The sequence below is a fragment of the Erpetoichthys calabaricus genome, chromosome 3, assembly GCF_900747795.2.
Source record: "Erpetoichthys calabaricus chromosome 3, fErpCal1.3, whole genome shotgun sequence".
Taxonomy (NCBI): Eukaryota; Metazoa; Chordata; class Cladistia; order Polypteriformes; family Polypteridae; genus Erpetoichthys; species Erpetoichthys calabaricus.
Genome location: NC_041396.2, coordinates 90454617 through 90475842, shown reverse-complemented (window position 1 = coordinate 90475842; position 21226 = coordinate 90454617). Strand labels below are relative to the sequence as shown.

The window sequence follows — 21226 nt, the reverse complement described above, 5'->3', positions numbered from 1 at the left end:
TGAAAGAGAGAGATCTCAGCTAAGTAACTTTACTCTGGCAATGGCATATAGAATCAGTGTGAGCACTATTGCATAAATAGTCATGTGCAGAATTTTACAAGCTTAAAATGTACATTTGGAAGTATTATAATTTATACATAAATTAACCATTAAATTAAAAAAGAAAAAATAAACTGCCTGTCAAGAACGTCCATGTACCTAGAAGGATCAATATAAGAAAGGGAACTTAAATCCGAAGCGAAATGGTCAGAAGCCAAGAAACAGCAAGGGAGGAATGTTTGGAGGTGATAGAAACAGAGGAAATGAGAGAACAAAGAGAAGCATATAATAATCCATGTATCAAGAGATGTCCTAATTAATTCAAAGATTCCATTGCATGATGTTAATGTGAAAATAAAAATAAGGTAAAATACCAAAACAATCAATCTAATAATTCACATTGATAATAACAGGTAATTTTTAACTTCAGACTGCCTATCAGGAAACAAAATATAAATTATATCAGACAATATACCAAATATCCTAAAGGTTAGATAGAATTTGCTTTGAGTAAAAGCAAGAAAAAGATGGGGACCAATTATAACAGAAAGGATCCATGGTTAAGAATGCTTAGGACTTTGAGAAATGAATCAGAAAAAGTAGTCAGCAAAGTGAAACAGGGACACAAAAAGGATTCAAAATTCAAAAAGTCTAAGTGGGAAATTGCAGCTATATAAAAAATAAATAAATAAAGCTATATGCTGTGTCCAAGCATCCATCCTTTTTCTTAACTCACTTATCCAGGGCAGGGTCATGGGACAGCTGGAGCCTATCCCAGCAATCACTGGGCACCAAGGCAGGAACAACACCTGGACAGAGCACCAGTCCATCACTGGATCACCACAAATAAATTCTCACTAGTGCCAGTTCACCTAACTTGCATGTCTTTGGACTGTGGGAGGAAATCCATGCAGACAGGTGGAAAACCAGTCTCCTTGTTGCGAAGCAGCAGTGCTGCAACTCTGCCGGCATGTTGCCCCATGTCCATATAAAATATACTGTAATATACAAAATGTAGACCCGTAATGAATGCAAATGTGAGTGTAGATGTGTATTGTTGACAACCCCCTGCCTCCCAATATTATAATATAATGACACATACAGTGCATCTGGAAAGCATTCACAGCGCATCACTTTTTCCACATTTTGTTATGTTACAGCCTTATTCAAAAATGGATTAAATTCATTTTTTTCCTCACAATTCTACACACAACACCTCATGATGACAACGTGAAAAAAGTTTACTTGAGGTTTTTGCAAATTTATTAAAAATAAAAAAAAACTGAGAAATCCCATGTACATAATAAGTATTCACAGCCTTTGCTCAATACTTTGTTGATGCACCTTTGGCAGCAATTACAGCCTCAAGTCTTTTTGAATATGATGCCAAGGATGATCAGGGGAAACAGGATGCACCTGAGCTCAAATTCGAGCTTCACAGCAAAGGCTGTGAATACTTATGTACATGTACTTTCTCAATTTTTTTATTTTTAATAAATTTGCAAAAACCTCAAGTAAACTTTTTTCACGTTGTCATTATGGGGTGTTGTGTGTAGAATTCTGAGGAAAAAAATGAATTTAATCCATTTTGGAATAAGGCTGTAACATAAGAAAATGTGGAAAAAGTGATGTGCTGTGAATACTTTCCAGATGCACCGTAGCTCCAACAGATAGAATATGAATCCTAGCTTGATCAATGTCTTTGGGGAGTATGCATGCTCTCAATGCATCTGCATGAGTTTCCTCCTCCCATCCATAAAGCAAGCTGGAGATGTGTAGGGTGGTGGATAGATTTTATTTTTCTGCCCTTTTTTTGCATGGTCAAAACCCTGTTTTATTTGGAGTATTGTTGACATCTTTTTATTTACAGTTTATGCATGGCTTTATCTTGTCTTGTAATTTGATATGTAATGCACATTATAATTATAATGCTTGTAAATTAAACAATATATAAATTGAATGCTTTAAGAATAAGTTATATTTCCTAAATATAATATTATACAATGTTATTGTCTGTTATACCTGCCTCACACTCTCCACCTTGCACTTTTTAACTTGCACTGTGTTTTTATCACTCTTTAATTAATATTGTTTTTAGCAGTATGCTGCTGCTGGAGTATGTGAATTTCCCCTTGGGGATTAATAAAATATCTATCTATCTATTTTGTATTGTCCTTCTTATCCTTATACAAACATTCTAGTCATATAGACTGTTATATGAGCATATGCCCTGATGCAATTTTCCTCTTTATTTATAGATTCAGAACAACCTGTGGCCAGGCAATGGCTCAAGCAACCCAGCAGGTAGCTGTGTGCTGTCTCATGACAGTGTGCCTTCATCTTGCATGACTCCATACTCTCATTCTCATAGCAACATCCCAGGATTCATGGGAATCTCTAGTTCAGCCAATCACCACCCAGGAATCAACAGTCTTTACTCACTGCATGGCTTCCCCACAAGCCTCAGTGGACATGCTTTTGAACCAGTCCCAGAATCCGAATACAAGCCTTCAGGTCTTGTTGCTCTGCGTATGAAAGCCAAAGAGCCTAGCAGCCTCTTATCTTGGACAACATGACCAGTGGACAAGGTAAAATGGAGACAAGAGCATTTCGCAAGGTGCATCTGTAATCCACGACAATTGAGGCCTAAGTAACCAGAATGTCAAACTGTGGCAGGACTAAAATAAGGCTGTTATGTGATATATGGCATGTACTCCAAGAGCTTTCATACAGAAACAGATGTAAATCATCAAGAAAAAAATGATATGTGCTTTTGAAGAGAAAGGCTATATTTCACAAAGAAACGTAAAAATGAGGTACAAGAAAGATGTTTACTTGTTTTTTTGTTGACCTCATGGACCACAATGAAGAGCCCTAAATACTGATTCAAGGCATCCCCGTCTACTTTTTTTTATTTGCACAGGTTAGAAAAAAGTGTAAGCATCTTTGCATTTGTAAACTTTTAACTACCCTGAAAAACAAAATCTGAGTGCCTTTATTTTAAATGTCTATTAAACAATACATTATTTAGAAGGTAATACAAAGCAGACACATGAAACAAAACTGTATAACCCTTTTAAGGACCTCAGTGTTCAAGGTTAATGTTTTCCATTAGAATTTCATGTTTAGGGCATTTAGTCCTAGTCCAAAACAAAAAAAAAAACAGCAAGACAGAAAGATGACACAAAACAATGGCCCAGAGAAAAGAGAGATTTAGTCCCTACAGAGGAAAACTGCATATAATCTACAGAAAGTCCACAAAAAAAGAATGCAGTTTGCCTAAATTGTTTTCAGGAAAATTGGTTTGTACCCATAAATGTATATTCAAGTTTAAGCCAAACAGTAGTTCCATAAACTAATTCAGATTTAGGAGAGTTTCACCCTGTAAATCAGCTGACCATACCAAGCTGAATTCTTCTAAACCATATAATTAGGGTTTTTTCCAGATGTTCGAGAGACTTGTGAAGAGCGAGGGATCGCAAAGATTCGTCTATCAAGTCCAATTCAGAAGTGATGTCGATTGTTACAATGCTGTCTAATTCACTTCTGAAATCGAACCTTGGAAGGAAATTTGCTTAGACAATAGCAACAACAGGGAAGGAAAAATTGCGGGTGACTGTCACAATCTTTTAGTGATAGAGAGTAAAGGGGAAAGTCATGTGATAATTCTAACAGATTATTTCACTTATTCAAAAATAATTTTATTATGACTGCTTATTTTTAAATAAAGGACAGTAATTACATTAATTTGTATCTATTTATTAATTCAGCTGATGCTGTTATCCAATGTGATTTACAGATTTTAAGTATATAGCAGAACTGTTTAAATATGTCTACAATTGATGCAAAAGTAGGTTAAGTGACTTGTCAGTACTGGTGGGCACTGAAACAGTAATGTAGTGAATTTCAATGTAACAGTACAGCTGCTAGGCCATAGTGCTGTAACATGACCCATTTAATATTTATACTGTGCCAAGTACAAGGGAAATCAAAAAGTAAAGACAATTTGAAAATGGCGTGGTAACTGCAATGGGCTAGAAGCTGATGCAATACAACATGTTCGCGATGGCTTATGGGTAGTTCAAACACACACAGCACGTTATTCTAGTTAAAGCCAAGGTCAAATGAACATGAATGCTCCACTGCAGGATTGCACCATTGTTGAACAACACGCTGTATTGAGATTTCTGTGGGCAAAGGGAGTAAAAACTGCCGAAATTCACCAAAGGATGTTGACTTGTTCAGATCAGCAAGCTATTTGGGTACCCATGTTGTGCAAGCTTTGTACTCCAAGTCATCATGCATAATGGCATGTGCACGTCCATAGCTGATATCCAAATGTGCATCAATAACGGACAACATAATCTGTTGGTCTTCTCTGATGAAGGCATTCATCGTGTCAATGTGGGCTTGTGTGTGCGATGTTGTTGGTATTTGAAGGCAGTTTGAGGAAAAATGTGGCCGCAGTATTCAACTCCAGGAAATATGCTGTCATCACAAAGGTCTCACCAATGAGTGGACATATGAAAATGACAATTTGTTTCCATTTTTGTATCTTCTAAAGTATATAAGGGCTGCTTTTCTTAATATTTTCTGCCACTTTAGGCTAAAGATCTGTGCTGGTATCTGGAAGGTTGCCAGTTCAAGTCCCATTGCTGCCAGAAGGGATCCTACTCTGTTGGGCTCTTGAGCAAGGCTCTCAACCTGAAAACTGCTGCAGGGGTGCTGTACAATGGCTGACCCTGCACTTTGACCCCAAAAGGTCACATGAAAAGACAATTTCCCCTCAGGCATTAATACAGTATATCAAATAAAATAAAAAAATTGACATTATTATTATTTGATCATTAATAAATGTTCATTCATAGGGCAATTCTGCCCTAGAGCAGCAAAAATGGGTTCACTCTTTTCACCAGTTCAGTGCATGCCAAGTTTTTAATTACTTTTTTTTTGTCACACATCTGTAGATCTTATTTTGCTCAGCTTTTACTGTACCTTTGACATTCTAAGAAACTCTGTCATTCACCCTAATTTGATTCACAGAGTCATGTTTGCTCTCTTAAGGCAGCGAAAAGACACAGTATAGAAACTCAGCTAAAATTCATACACAAAAACGCATCCTACCAGGTTAAGAGTTGAATATGTACAACAAACGCACTCACTGCAAATCCACATTTACTTAATTTGTTAGTTGCTTTTTTGACATTTGTCACTAAGGCAACTAAGCTGAAACTTCTCTCTTGATATACAGTATAATGACAATGTGAATTTGGTGCACACACCATGTAAGTATCAGTTAAGACAGTGGTTCTCAAACTCAGTCATGAGCCCCAGTGTGGTTACAGGTTTCTGTTCTACCAAGTTCTTCTTTTTAGTTGGACTCTTAGTCTAATTAAGCAAGCTGTTATTTCCCATTTTCTGTTTTGCAGGTGTAATATATAAATTACAAAACTAAAGTTTGGTATTTTTTTATCACAATGTACCAATCATTGAATAGTATGAAACACTGGAATAAGTTTGTGGTTTTTTAAGTTGGTTTTTATGGTTGTCATCATTATTATGATTTTTATTCTTATTTTTCAGATGTTATGGTTATTTAAATCATTGCTTATTAATAAGCACTTCAGGGGGACTGATGCTGAAGTGGCTGCAGAGCTTCAGCATTCAGTGTTGTGTTGTGTGGGTATCTGCTCTGCTTGTTGTTAATTGTCATTATTTGGATAGTATTAGTGGGGTAACCTACACAGAAAAAGGGAAAAATAATAGGAAAGCAACAAAAGAGAGTTAAGCATTTCTGAAAGTAAAATAAAAGAAGATAAAACTAGAACCATTTAATTAAATGAGATCAATTACAGGAAAAAATGATTCACTGTTGGTGAAATTGGTTGTAACAAAATCTTGGGGTTCCTAGTATGAGTTTGATGACCACTGAGTTAAGGAGTACCATGGGTTGAAATGCATATCGTAGTCTTGGCTTTAGACATTCATTTAAATATATTTAGATATTTTGCTCTTTTCCACATGTGTAGTCTTATCCCAGAACTGGATGTGGACTGGTTGTTTGAGGTCTCATCAGAACAACCATCCATCAACTTATAGACCTATATTCTCCTGTTCATGGCTGCATGGAGTCAAAGTCAGCTTTTGCAGCACTAGAAGAAAAGCAGAAAACATAACAAGTGCAGAACCACAATCATTCACTTGCCCATACTAGGGCATATAACCTATCAAACCAAAGCAGAACATTCCAACACTTAATATATCAGGCAAGGATCAGCCCCCAGTCCACTGTCTACAGATACCACCTACTCTGCTAACTTCTGACAAACCCTCTTTGTAAATCTGTAAGACTTAACAAATAATATTGATTAAATTATTGAATTCTTTAATCTATGCATTTTTCTGGTTTTCAGTTTTCACACCACTATTGTGGAATAACAACACAGTTTACAACATATACGACTAACTAAAGCTCTTGCTGTTACAAGATTTGTTATTTATATATCTATTTATTTATTTATTTAGCTTTTTTCCTGTAAGTAAGTCAGATAAACAACCTACAATGGACAAACTTTGACTTACGAATGCATAAATATATGATGTCATGCTCCTCTTAATGGCAACCAACAGAAAAATAATCAGTGGGCTCATAGATCTACACACAAACCCCCACCCCTTAAAGGCAAAAACATTCCCTAAGTCTGTGACCTCCTCTGTGGAAATTTCTCTGATTAAACAGCTTGTATATTGAAGTGGTTGTTACATTTCTGAACATTTTAACATTACATTAAAGCCACAAAGGGCAGAAAAAGAGTTCTGAAGAACATTTTTCACTCTTTACATTCAGAGACCAGTACACCGTAACATTTCAGCTCATACAAACACAGTGTCAGAGTGTTCCAGTCAAGACCAAGAAACAGAGATCCTAAGACATGAACAACTGTTTTTTAACAAAGAAGGAAAATGGCAGATTCTGACAGGATGAATTGCCTACCAGTCATCAGGCAGGTCTTAATAGGCTCTGGCTGTGAGCTGGCCTGACCCTGCTACTGTTAAAATTGAGATCTTGTAACCTGTGACCCTGCTCTTCAAGTCCCTGGCAAGCTCAGCTTGTTATTTCATTGCACACCTAATGGAAAATAAATCTGGAGGATCATAACTAGGAGGTGGTGGCAGAAACAGGAAAGCTGCAGCCATTGAATCACATCATGCATCTGTCATTAGGTCTATGGAATGCTGACTCTATGAAACATGTTTTAATTGTATGAGCTTTAAAGAGCAGAATGATGAAGGCCAAAAAAAAAAAGAAGTACTCCCATATCTACAAGCTGTATGACCTCAGATAAAGAATCATGAAGGACAAAGAACCACATCCCACATGGAACATGCACCTGAAACAACAAGAAAATTCCTTCTGTACTCTAAACCCAGCCTTAAAGCACAAAGTACTGGTAAGGAGATAGTGTCAAAAAATGTACCTTAGGGAAGGAGAACTGTCTGGGTTTTAGGCTCATTATGAGCCTAAACTGCTATTCAGGAATAAATACTAAATAATTCTAAATTAACCATTATCTCCAATACAAACCAAAGAAGAAAACATAAATGCCTACCCAGTGAAGACAGCCCTCACCTATAACAAAAAATACAAGGAAGATGTTAAAACAAACATATTTAGAATAGCCAATTAATCTTACATGCAAAATTTTGGGATGTGGAAAGAAATCCTTCGTGGAAAATAATTGAGCCAAAAAGAAATACCAATGAATTACACTGTCCTTTTGTATCTTTTAGCTAAGCTTTACTTCTATTCATTCTAAAACAGCATAGAATTACATTAATTGGCAATGCATTCTTGGTGGGATAGGAGTGTGTGTCACTTTGATGTATTCTAATAAAATCTACAGGGAGATAATCACCTCTGGTAAAGTCTGGGTTTAAAATGGTGGGGAGCTGTTGCTACCCAATAGAACACAAAAATTTGAAAACAAAACAAAAGATTCTAGTCCTTATCCATAAACCTTCGTGGCCAAGTGAATCATCAAGACACAAGATTAATTTCATAAAGAATCACTGTGATGTTCCAAGCTGCCATAACAGAGAAAAAAATCTCTACTTAACACAACTTAAGCCCTGGGGGAAATTATTTCAGTCTCTACAAGTGCAATTCCTAAAACAACAGATCCTCTAATTAACAATTGCAAAGAACATGCATATTCTCTTATTGGCTGCACAATGCAACATGGGAAACATCCAGAAAAAAAGCAGAGCAAACAGAACAAAATCGGTCTCCACCTAGTACCACAGAGTAGTGGGGGATGCATATTTGTAAAATCTCCAGTGTAAAATTAATATTTTACATGCACAAATGAAAAATACTGTTTCCAATATATGCATTTTAAGATTTATTTTAATACCATCAGAGTTATTAAAACGAAACAATGCTGGTGAATACACTCTAAGGAACATGGGCTCTGGTTTGTGCGACTCTTGTTAACACAACTCCAAGGTGTACCGTGATGGCAAAATAGTTAAGGAAGTAAAATGAATGATTTTTTTCATAATATTAGACAATCATGGTAAACTTCACAATAGACTATAACAACGATCAGTCCTGAAAACTATCCAGCTGTTTCTTAACATCCTAAAATATCAGAGTGGAAGCTCTGAGTGTATGCCTTTCCATTCTATTCATCATTATGCATGTGACTGCAGCTGTTCTGAATTAAAGCACCTCTCCAGTAGGTTAGCAGCCTGCAGCCTACAGCCTACTTTGTGATTAGAATACCGGAATGAGGGCTGCCCAACACATTTATGATCTTGATGAGATGAATGTGCCTGTTTCTTTGAACAATGAAAAGGAGAAAAATAAAGTTAGTGGCCCCAGCCACCTTGTCCCACAAATTTCATATATACTGCCCCTCATAAGCAGTTAAGCATTGCCCTACACATTGATAATCTTATTTTAGAATGGGAAATGTAACTACTTTTATCTGCTACAGTGCAACAAACGGATACAATGTGAAATCTACAATTGATGCAATTGTAAATTTTAAAACACATATTGTAACAAGGTACTGTATGAAGTTATTATTATATCTGGTATAGCACTTAAGTGAAGGTGTGGCAAGAGGACATCTGAAGTTGCCTGTATGCTGGACTTGTTTGATGTGAAATTTGTGGTTGTTGAAGTGCAGCCCATACTTGTGTTGGCCTTCTTTATCACCCATCCTTCATTAAAGCAGACAGTGTATTAAAGAAAAATGCCTTCAAGAATTTCAAACATATGCTAAGCTTCAGAATATTGTATGAAGATAAGCTCATCGCTTAAATTAATATTTTATAAAATTAAATAAAACTTACAGGTTTTTGGTATCTGACAAAATTGCTTTCTTTTAATATGCATCATGTTCAAAAGTGTTTGATAAATGTAAAGTTATAATCTTTCATTACATGTATCATGAATATGGTCCTATCTTTACAGGTGCTGCCCTATATTTCCAAATTCCTGACAACACTACTTTCTAAAAACTTCAACCTTCTTGCATGAAGACTGCAAAAGAGTAAAGTAATTTTAGAGAAGATGCTTATTCGGGTAGTCACTTTTAAAAAGCCACTGGTAGCATATCTCTGGATCACCTGACCATCTTCATTAAGGCAGGATGGCTGATGTTGTATTCTTGACATCTTGCAGGACATCATGTGCTGGTTCCTACTGTTCAGTTTATTGTTCAGACACTTGTGAAAATCATCCACAATTCCTCATTGCAAATGTAACCAAGTTTGTATGAAACACCAAGATCACATGTTAAATGATGGTGATGTCATCAGGGATACAACTATTTGATGGTGGAATCAGTGAGAGGAAGGTTTTCAACATTCTGTTTGCCAAATAAGTATGTAAAATCCCATGTGAGGCAAAAAATGTGTGGCCCATCTTAGGACACCAAGCTGAACCTCATGAGCCTGTTGTTACGTATGCTATCAAATTGTTGTACTTTCTAAATAAGAGAGATGATGTGGAGTTCTTTTGGAGACATAGAGGAGATTGGGTAGTGGGTAACCACCCCATATCTGTTCAAACACTGTTGTAGTAAATTCATTTTTATTTGACATTAGTTGCTCTGATCATTTTTCCATTGTGGCTTCACAAAGTTACAATTTGAGGATTAGTGTTCTGATCTGACAGATTAGACAGAATAGCTTTGCATTTGCTACAGAGACTGTGCAGACTTTACAGACAACATGCAGCATATCTGCACCATGACTTCTACCTGCCTGTAACCCAGCTGGGACTAGACATTAAGTAAATCTATTGCCATAGATGTTAATATCAACGGCATATCTTCATATATGAAAGTAGTTCAAAGTGTCATACAATAATAAGAATTAAATCACAACAGTTACAAAAAAATGAAAACTAGAGAACTTTCATTTATAAATGCTTTTTAAAATTGTAAAAATGAAAAAGCAAATATACAGCTTAAAAAGCAAAGAGTATGGACAGATGGCCATAGAGAAGAGAGAGAAAAAAAACAAACCTCCAGCTGTTGAGGATGCCAAAGAAAATAAACCGCTAGAGGCTCCAAGATCAAAATACCATCCACTCTTCTGGGCATTTTACTGTACACATGGGTCAATGCTTATTGATAACATACAGTAAGTATAAGAATAGTGTTATGCAGTCTCACAGTTGTCTACAATGTATTTTAACCAGTTGAGACCGTTGAAGTGCTTCACAACTGAATACTGGGAAAAGAAAAAGCACAAAAGCAGCATAAATAACAAAAACAGCCCTTGATTATAACTACCATCATTATCACTGTGGAAAATAATTATAAAAAATTCAAATTAAAGGGGATGGTTAGCGTTCAACCATACTGACTTGGCATATCTCACAATAATTTTAAAGTATTACAGATTTTGGTGCATAAAAACAAAAGCTTCACTCTGAGAGTATTGAGTAAGCCAGTGTTAGTGGATCAAGTATTACAATTAGGAATATAGTGGGACAGACATTACAAGATACAAATAGGTGCTGGACTGTTCAACAACAACACACATGAATGAGCTCAAAGTGCAATATAATAGGAATAGCTGAACATAGTTACATAAAAAGTAGAAAATGAACAGAATAAATTAAAAAAACGTGAAGAACAATTATTTACAAAGGGTTATGTAGGTATGAGAAACAGATAATCCAACATAATAACAAATTCCAATGTCAGATGGCCGTGGAGGAAAGGAAAACAAAAACTCCAGTTGGCCGGAAGCTAGAAAAAATAAACCTCCAGGGATTCCAAGGCCATAAGTCTGTCCAGCCTCCTCTGGGCATTCTACAGTACAAACATGTGTCACCAGTGACAGAATACTCATGTGGATCTTTCATCACCTTCCCACCATGGTCAGTGGCTACACCGTACATTGGTCAGGTGGCAGTAGTGCATTGCACCATCACCAAGCACCAGAAAAAAAGAAATCATACAAAAGTAGTGATAAGTGACTAGTCTATAGAACAGAAAACAAAATTGCATTTTATGGTTCAATTCCTTATAAACAAGAGTACTTTATAATAGTCTTGAGGAGACACAAGCATCTATTGACTAAGACTAATGTGTTTAGATTTTCTTTTGTTTAGTTAAGATTCTTGCTGCTGTGTTTTGAACAGACTGCAGTCAAGTTATACCTTTTTAGGTAATCCCAATAGGTGTACTTAGCAATAATCTAGAATGCTAAAAACAAATGCATATATTAACTTTTCAGTAGATCAAAGTAATTTTTGTCAAAAATTTGTTTTTGGTCAATTATACCCAAAAAAGGAAGGTTGAAAACAGGTCTAAAATTGTCTAAGACAGGACAATCAAGATTATTTTTCTTAAGCAACTGTTTACGTTAATGATGTTTTTCAAAAATCTGAGTAAATGCCAAAATTCAATGAACAATGTCGATTTAATTAGTGGACACACATGGACAATGTTAATTGAGTAAAATATACTACAAAGATCAATTAGTCAAGGTTAAATTCATTGTATTCACTACAATGAGGTTTAGCTAGGTTTATTCTTGAGATCTATGAAATACTACAACTTACATTATTTCTTCTATCTGACAAAATGCTGCTGAAGTCGAACATTATGACAATAAAGGTTTGAGCATACATTGCATTGTCTTTGATAGATCCAAGAGGCAGTCAACACCTGCAAACAATATTTTCAGATAACCTGCGCTATAATTAGGACTGTCAGATGGCTTTATCATCAACAATTAAAGCAGGGTCAGATGCCAATTATACAACTTTAATATTTAAGCATGCTCTTACTAATATCTCTATTGCAGCTTAAAGTAACAAATTTATACAGAATTTTATTTCAGGTAAAATCCCTCTTTCTGTACTCCAAGCAAAGTACCATATTTCTATATATGAATATAAATGTAAACTAAGTATATGCTGTATGTGTAAATTGTTCAAAAATAAGAAAAAATGTAACATCCTTTAAAACACAGATCACAAAGTTGGAATGAGGGTGAATGCTAGCCCTAAAGGAAAGGTGACCTTAAATCATGAGTACAGTATGACCACAAAGGTAAGTGTTCAAAAGAAAATTAGTAGAATGGATGTGAGATGACACTGATACTATACATTATATTAGTGCTATGGCCTAAATGCTAATGTTATTTCATGCAAGAGAGAAAATATGTGAAGAATGAGAATCTCTCCGGTTCCCAATATAACAATTTCTTGCAAGCAATGAATAATTCATACTGTATATATTTTCCACAGGATGAATTATTCTATAGTCTAATGGTTTTAATACTTCCTTCTCCATGAGTGCTAGAAGACATAATCAAGTGGCCAGATACTCCATCAAATGAGGGAAGGGAAGTGATCCATTACAAAGCTCACATATCTGCTTGAGTCTTTCAGGCTTTTTCATTTGTTGCATTTAAAAGTCTGGGAATCACCACAGGACATCTGCTACTACCCAGACAACTTCACCTTACGTTTGGTAAGGCCTGTAGCCAAAAATATCACTGAAATAACCATCAATCTCAGTTATCATTGCCAACAACAAGCAGCCAGATAGATAACAGGAACAACTTCACTTTTCACTTCTTAAGTGAAACTTCTGTCCATGAAGATGTGTTGATAATAAAATTGTACTATCTTGCTGTGCTTGAGGAATTTTAAAGAAAGATAACAGAAAGGTAAAATACTGTAATATGACGAAGCACTCATCATGCCATGTACTGTACTATACAGATGACAGAATACATTCTTCAGAGTTTTGAATTATACCACTGTCAAGTACAGAAAATGCACCATAGAGAATAATAATTAATTTCAAATATTCACTATTCTGAATTCAATCCTCTTCTTCTTCTTCTTCTTCTTCTTCTTCTTCTTCTTCTTCTTCTTCTTCTTCTTCTTCTTCTTCTTCTTCCGGCTGCTCCTGTTAGGAGTTGTCACAGCGGATCATCTTCTTCCATAATTATTCTGAATTCAATCCTCTCCATAAATGAATAGCAAGCACTGATCACATGGCAATAATTATCCCTGAACAGAATGGCAACTCCACACTGGCAGCACTGAGTGCCCAGAAAGGAAACAGCTCTGAAGATGGCACCAGCCCGTCACAGGGTTCAGTCACATACACATATAACTACACTCAGTTTCACACCAGATTAGCAATTTGGAATCCAGCACATCTGGTGTTGATGTAGGCGGAGAACATGTTAAACTTTACAAAGAGTGTCTCCTGGCTGGGCCTAAAACCATTTCTTCTAGATTTGTTATTTTATTATTTTTAACTTCTCAATATGAAATAGCTTATTCCAGTGTAAGCACTTTAAGGTGGTTTATGATCATCACTATGAAACATGCTATGTAAAAACATACAGTATGTTTTATTAATATGGACAGAATAACTTTACGAACTTTAAGTTCTTTTTTAATAGGCTTGAACCAAAACACAATATGCTGTATCATATGAATATTAATCATAAAATTATTTTATCATAATGTTCAGCATGAAAACCCATCCTTGCAACAAACTCAATTTACACACTTTACCATCAGTGAGACAAAAATTTTGACAGTAACAGAGCAAACAGATGCCATCCAAACACATGCTTTCTCCCCACACCTAATATCTGATCAGAGTGAAGATGAAGAGGTGGGAGAAACTTTGGCAAGGGCGGGATGTCTCAGAGTCTTAGTGCAAAAGGGGTCAGGAGGCACTACATCCATCATGGCTGAATGTCAACTCTATTAATGAACACTAACTCACAACCAGAAAGCTTAGCACAATGAATATTGATGGTCACAGCTTTTCACATTAAGGATAGGAGCCGGCAGCCTATTTTTCTATTTGCAACTGATCCAAGAAGTATGTTATATCTCCAGGCCAAGGGAAAGCCTCTGCACTCATCTTCATTCTGTCTGCAAGGGCCAGAGTAGGGGAGAGAGAGAGAGTGAGAGAGAGAGTGGAGGGTAATCAGTAATTATATTGAAACAAACCCTTGCACCAAGAAAGGACCCTCTCTAGCTGGAAATATTAATCTGTGCCTCTGGGAGGGCTGAACCACTTGCTTGGTGCCCTGTTCAGGACTAGTGTTAGAAAAAAAGATTAGTGTCCAAAAACCTGCAAATAGTTTCCAAAGGGGGTGTCCTCTTTATTCATAACAGCCTACAGCCATTAATCCAGAGGCATACTGTAGATTCAAAAGAGGATTGTTATTATTATGTCAAAATAAAACTAATGTTAAAAATCTATGAAAAAAATATTTTTCACTTTTTTTTTTTGTTTTTGTTATGTGGCTCTGGTGATTTGTTTTTGGTTGTTTACTATATTGTTATACTGTGATGACCATGGCTATGTGGTACAATAAATCATTGTTGTAGTGGTTTAAAGATCAGTGTTGTACACTTCCTGGTTGTCCAAGATTAAGGATCCAATCTAAAACAAACTTAATTGTATTAGTGTGTGTCTTGAATTATTAGAACTACAAACTTCTGGCAACAACTTTAGTGTCTGATTTTGGTATTAGTGAAACACTCAAGTGATCATACAATTTATCGAGTTTTGCCTGTATTTTGAGTATTTTCCATCTTCTGGCCCCTTAAAGATCTATCTATTCCCCTTTCTACCACCATGTCAGAACAAAGATTCACCTTTTCTAACCTTGTTGCACGCCTAATCAAATATGGACGTTGATATAATAATAAATACATTTTATTTACTCATAGGCGTATTTCTAAACACTCAAGGACACAGAACAATAGATAAAACACACATTAAAAACAAAACTAAAAATACAAAAATTAAAATCAGACAGAGCACTTGTAGTCAAAGAGAAAAAGCAATCTTAAAGAAATTAGTTTAAATTTAGATTTGAAAAGTGAGAATTAATCAATGTTTCTAAGCTCGGAAGGTAATGAGTTCCAGGCTGAGGAGCAGAGCAACTGAATGCTCTGCTCCCCATGGTGGTAAGAAGGACGAAGGGGAGAGTCAAGTCGATAGAAGAAGAGGACCTAAGGGTGCGGGAAGGAATAGCAACATAGAGGAGGTCAAACAGATTTGGAAGGGCAAGGTTGTGGATAGCCTTAAAAGTTAACAGAAGAATTTTGAATTCAATGAGTAATTTAACAGGAAGCCAGTGAAGCTGCTGCAAGACGGGAGTGATATGGTGAATAGAGAAGGTTCTAGTAATGATGCGGGCAGCTGAATTCTGGACCAGCTGAAGCTTATAAAGAGATCTGCGAGAAAGACCAAAAAAAGGGAATTGCAATAATCCACACGAGATGTGACAAGGCTGTGAACAAGAATGCAAGTTGTATGGGGAGTGAGGGAGGGACGAATACGATTAATGTTACGCAAGTGGAAATATGCAGGCCGGCAGATGTTATTGATGTGGGACTGAAAAGATAGAGTACTATCAAGGATGACACCCACACTCTTAACCTGTAGGGAAGGGGAAACAGAGGAATTATCAATAACATATGGAAAATCTTCAGTTTTGGATAATGTTGATTTTGTACCAATGTGGAGAAACTCAGTTTTGTCACAATCAGCACAGAAAATAAGATGTAGTAACCAGATTAAAATTAAAACAAGGTAATTATTGCATTTATTGCATTTAAACATTGATATATTTAAGCAATGGTTCTCCCCAGCTTATGTTTAAATTTATTTTTAATGTCTTTTCATTTTATCTTTAATTCTTTAATTATGATGATGTTGATATTGTTTATTCTTTATATATTTATATATCCAGGCTCAGTTTTGTTTATCATTTAGTTTCTAGATGCGAGAATTTGCTCTACCAAGTTCCTTGTATTTTATAGGTGGTTCCCCAAGAGGCAGGGTCATCTGTCCATCTCCCTATAGGGACCTCCAGCAGCCCAATAAAGGGTGAGGAGACTGGCAGTTAAATGTGATACACTGCATGTGCTAGGTGATTAGATAGATAGATAGATAGATAGATAGATAGATAGATAGATAGATAGATAGATAGATAGATAGATAGATAGATAGATAGATAGATAGATAGATAGATAGATAGATAGATAGATAGATAGATAGATAGATACTTTATTAATCCCAGGGGGAAATTCACATACTCCAGCAGCAAAAATATTAAATTAAAGAGTAATAAAAAATGCAGGTAAAAAACAGACAATAACTTGAATAATGTTCAACGTTTACCCCCTCTGGTGGAATTGAAGAGTCGCATAGTTTGGGGGAGGAATGATCTTCTCAGTCTGTCAGTGGATTATTGCTGTGCTTTTGTTCATTTACTGAATTTTCACCTCATTGCTCTGTTTTTTGACCTCTCTCTAGATTTATGTATTGGGAATTGTTTGCCACTGAATTGTCTAGTTTTGAAAACAAATTTTTCTGCACCTGTTGTGTTGCTCTTGTGTTGTTCTTGTACTCTTGTCATTCCGTGTAGGCGGAGTGGTAGCTCTGAGGCTAGGGATCTGCACTGGCAATCGGAAGGTTGCCGGTTCGAATCCCATAAATGCCAAAAGGGACTCTGCTCTGTTGGTTCCTTGAGCAAGGCCCTTAACCTGCAATTGCTGAGCACTTTGAGTAGTGAGAAAAGTGCTATATAAATGCAAAGAATTATTATTTATTATTGCTCTTCTGAGCTTTTTCTGCTACACAGCATTTACTGTATGTAAAACAAGTCTTTCATTTCATAAAAATTCTTTGTTTGCCCTTTTCGTCACATAGCCAAGGGTTTAAGGTCATTCCCTTTGGGTATTTTTGATATACTGTATTTGAATATTTAAGAATACATTTTTGAAATTTGATTTAGAAGTGTATTTTGGCCAGGTGTGGGCCAAAGCCAGTCTTGGTGGATCTCAGGCTGCCTTTTTCCTGGCCTTTTTGAAGGCCTTACACCATGTTAGCCATTTCGAGTAAGTTGATCATAACAGCCTTTCAAGGGTGTGAAGAGTGTGATGGTGGATAGCAGCAATTGACAGAGATTGCTCTAAACACTATACCAACAGTGTTCACATTGCAGGGGAGCACTTTTTAACCATGATCTTAAATAACTAGAATTGCAGCACTGGTCTTTGGCATAATAGTGAATTGGTTCAAGTCAAGCCATTACCTTAACCTGCATGATGAAATAGCCCTGTAAGAATTTGCACACAAAGTTTCTAAGTACACATATGTCAAGAAAACTAGCAGTTCTGCACAATTCTTGTCAAAAATACAAAGTGACAAGGCTTTATTTACAGATTATGTACTGTATCTGTGCATGATAAAATTTGTTCACTTAAGATATGCATATCCTATGCATTCTCCATAACCAATTCATAAGATAAGAGCAAAATTTCAATATTCAGCCAAAAATGTAGCACTGATGGGCTCCCTGATTACCATGGGGTATTTTGTGCACTGTACATAGTACACAACACCCATGACTATCCCTGCAGCATGAGACACAAGACATGATTGGAGGACAGTGGATGGTCAGGAATTTATAGAATGCCATATTATTAATATTAATTTAGTGTGAATCAGCTGGTTACATACAAAAAATATATTTTACTGTAATTCAAATTAATGTTTAAAAAGTAATTTAATTACTAAATCTTACTTTACTCTAATCTACAAAGTGAGTGAAACAACTGAACAGCCCAAGATTGCAGATTGCAGTTCTGGAATATGACCCCATAGCTGTTATGGGCAAGATGAATAAACCTTTAATTAATATGAGGGGCTTGAAGAGAAGATGAAAAGAAATTAAATGAATAGATCTGGCAAAAATTACTGTAAATAAATGCAGGCTGAGGTCAAAACCAATGAAATCAAAGACAGAAATTCAAATGTAAAACTAAGTAGGCAAACCCAAACCTGAAGTACCAAAAAAGGCCAAAAAGCACTTTGAAGCTAAACTGGCCAGGGTTTCTTTTAATAATTAGCTAAGAAAACTATGTTCAGAGTGGTGCTTAATGCTGTTTGGTGCTACTATATTACATACTAATGACAATTACGTCACACGTAATGAGGTTGACATCATTATTTGCACACAAAGTTTCTAAGTGCACTTTTGACCAAAAATGACCACTCAAGCCAAAAGGAAGATGGCCACAGAAATATGGGCATCCAACCAATCACCAAAATGGCACTCTCGACTTGGTAAAATATTTAAATAGCATAAAAATAAATTGTGCAAAACTGTAAGAACAAATCAATCCCAGATAAATAACCAAAGTTATTAACAATAGTCCTAAATATGAGCTTCTGTATCACCGATAACTGATGCAGGGTTTCTTTATACCATGCTCTTTCTGGCATTTCTGTCTAACAGAAAAGGAGTTTATAAAATCTGTTTCATCCTTCCATTCATCAATTTTTTGACCTTTCATCACAGGGTCATAGAAAGATGATATCTGGGTACTCCAGACAGTAGATTAAATGCAAGTCCATTCCATACTACGCTCACTCAAACCAGATCAACTTATACTCTTAATTTGTACATCTTGTAGGTGGGAAGAAGCCAGCATAACCAGATAAAACCCACAGAAGCATGGGAAGAATTTGAAAACTCCACACCATCTGTGGATAACCTGGAATATCACATTCTCATCAGTTCAAGATATTTAGACTATTCTAACTGCTCTGCATAACCCAGAAGCCAAACATTTTCTAGAATAGAACTGTGACCTCAGATTCACAGGTGCTGAATTATCCTGACTTCTTTGCTCTCAGGTGCAAACAACTCCAGTGAGTGTATGTGGTAAAAATAAAAATGAGAGTATGTGTTAAAAATAAGAATGCAATGAAGTAAAGGGGATGACTTTATCCACAAAACAGAGTTGAGTCATAGTAGCCATTATAACAAGGGAAAAACAAGATCTACCTCTGTGTTTGACAGTATCCTAATTATGTACACCTTAACTTGATGTGATTTAACTTGAGGATTAAGACACTGGTCTTGCTAAAAACACAAAGATCAAATGGCATTTAACAGTGGTTTTCAAACCTTATATTTTTACAGCTTACCAAAATATATACTGGACTATGTAATTATAAGTGTTCCCAAAGTTCAAATAACATGTGCAGTCAAAATTAAGGATCTCCCATAATCCTTCAGATATCTGTTAAAGGAAAAAAAGTTATTTTATTCTTCTATTCTTAGGACAGAATCAGCCTTACTCTTAATGAATCCAATGTCTGAGTTCCTCCTGCAGTACCCATTCTAGCACCACATGGGGTCAGATTTAAAAAACTTGAGTACATACAAAGAGAGGCCCAACATGTGTGTACGCAACTTTCCATGCAAATGTCAGGATTTATAAAAGAAATCTTAATAAGTGAACATGCTGATATTTATAACAATCCATCTGTATGCAACATATGTGGACATAATGAAATCTTTGACAAAGTAGGGAAATGCAGTCAAACCAGCTAAAAGAAGACTCATGTATCTGATGGTTCATATCACTGAGCCGTTGTTATAATCTGTGTTCACATGACAAACATATTAATCCTCAAAAGTGATGAATATGAGGTACAGACTCTATTTTAGTTGCCTTTTAAGAGGGCCAATGCTGTGTATTTGCACTAAAAAACTTTTTTGGTTATTTCTTAGTTTATATCAGCTTCCTGTTATCACTTCTCAGAAATAGAAACCAATTCAATCACTTGTCAAAATTACGTTACGTAAAATCAAAGATGTGATTCACTCCCTTCATACAGAAAGCTACAAATATCATGTCGTACAGCCTATTAATAGCCTAATGGTTTGACATTCCTTAGCTTGTTTGCCACTGCTTGAACAGTATGCAAATGGTCTTATACAATGGGAATGAACTTTTAGGGACTTGCATGATTTTTTCCATGATGATGACTGGCTTATGAGCCAAGGTAGGTTTCCAAGAGCCATTCTACTGGAACTATGTGCCAAGTTGAGTCTGGTATTAGAAAGACAGACAGCCCGATATCAGGCTATAAGTGTTCATTTCCAGGTTTTAACAATAGTTGACTTTTTGGCAATAGGCACGTACCAGAGGGTGCAGCACCATAATGCTCACTGTGCTGGAAGCAATTAACCAATATTTAGTTGTGTATGGAGTGGGTTATACAGGACAACATAAAAAGGTAATTTGTAAAAGTGTCTGGTTTTTCTAACACAGTCAGTGCAATTGACTGCCCTCATATATCAACAGGGGATCCTGTGTGAATGAAGCTGTTTTGAGACAAAAAGCACCTAGGTAGACAACTTGCTGATAGGGCTAAAAAGCAAGCATGTCATAACATGTGCTAGGTGATAGTGGAAACCTGGTCAGATGCTGGCTCCTTAGGTCTTTTCCTGACCTCCAGAGCGCAGAGGAGAAGCACTGCAATGCCGAAAATGTTCTTGCATGCTCAACTGTGGAGCACACCTTTGGACTCCTCAAATGTAGGTAGTGGTGTATGGATGCATCAAGTGGGAGGCTGCTCTACCAGTCAACAAAGGTCTGCAGCATGATGATTTCATGTGCTGTTCTACAAGACGTGATACAGACTTCATTAATATAGAGCCAGATGACCCGCCCCGTACCCACCAACTGACAACCATACAGTATATATTGCGCTAGCATGGTTACTTCACTTAAAGGAATGTATTAAGTGCTTTACTCGATTCCTCTGCAGCTCTCTCATCTGCCACATATGTCTGCTCTGGTATA

General features: G+C 36.2%; 1 protein-coding gene across 1 annotated transcript in view; it reads left to right on the top strand.

Moving 5' to 3' along the window:
* The window catches only part of alx3 (ALX homeobox 3), a 30281-nt gene extending 26989 nt beyond the window's left edge, over nucleotides 1–3292 (top strand). The window contains exon 4 of the mRNA XM_028797112.2: nucleotides 2298–3292. Within this exon, the coding sequence (XP_028652945.2) occupies nucleotides 2298–2615 (318 nt within the window). The 3' untranslated portion in view covers nucleotides 2616–3292. The remainder of the gene's footprint in view (nucleotides 1–2297) is intronic.
* Nucleotides 3293–21226: the final 17934 nt, after the last annotated feature.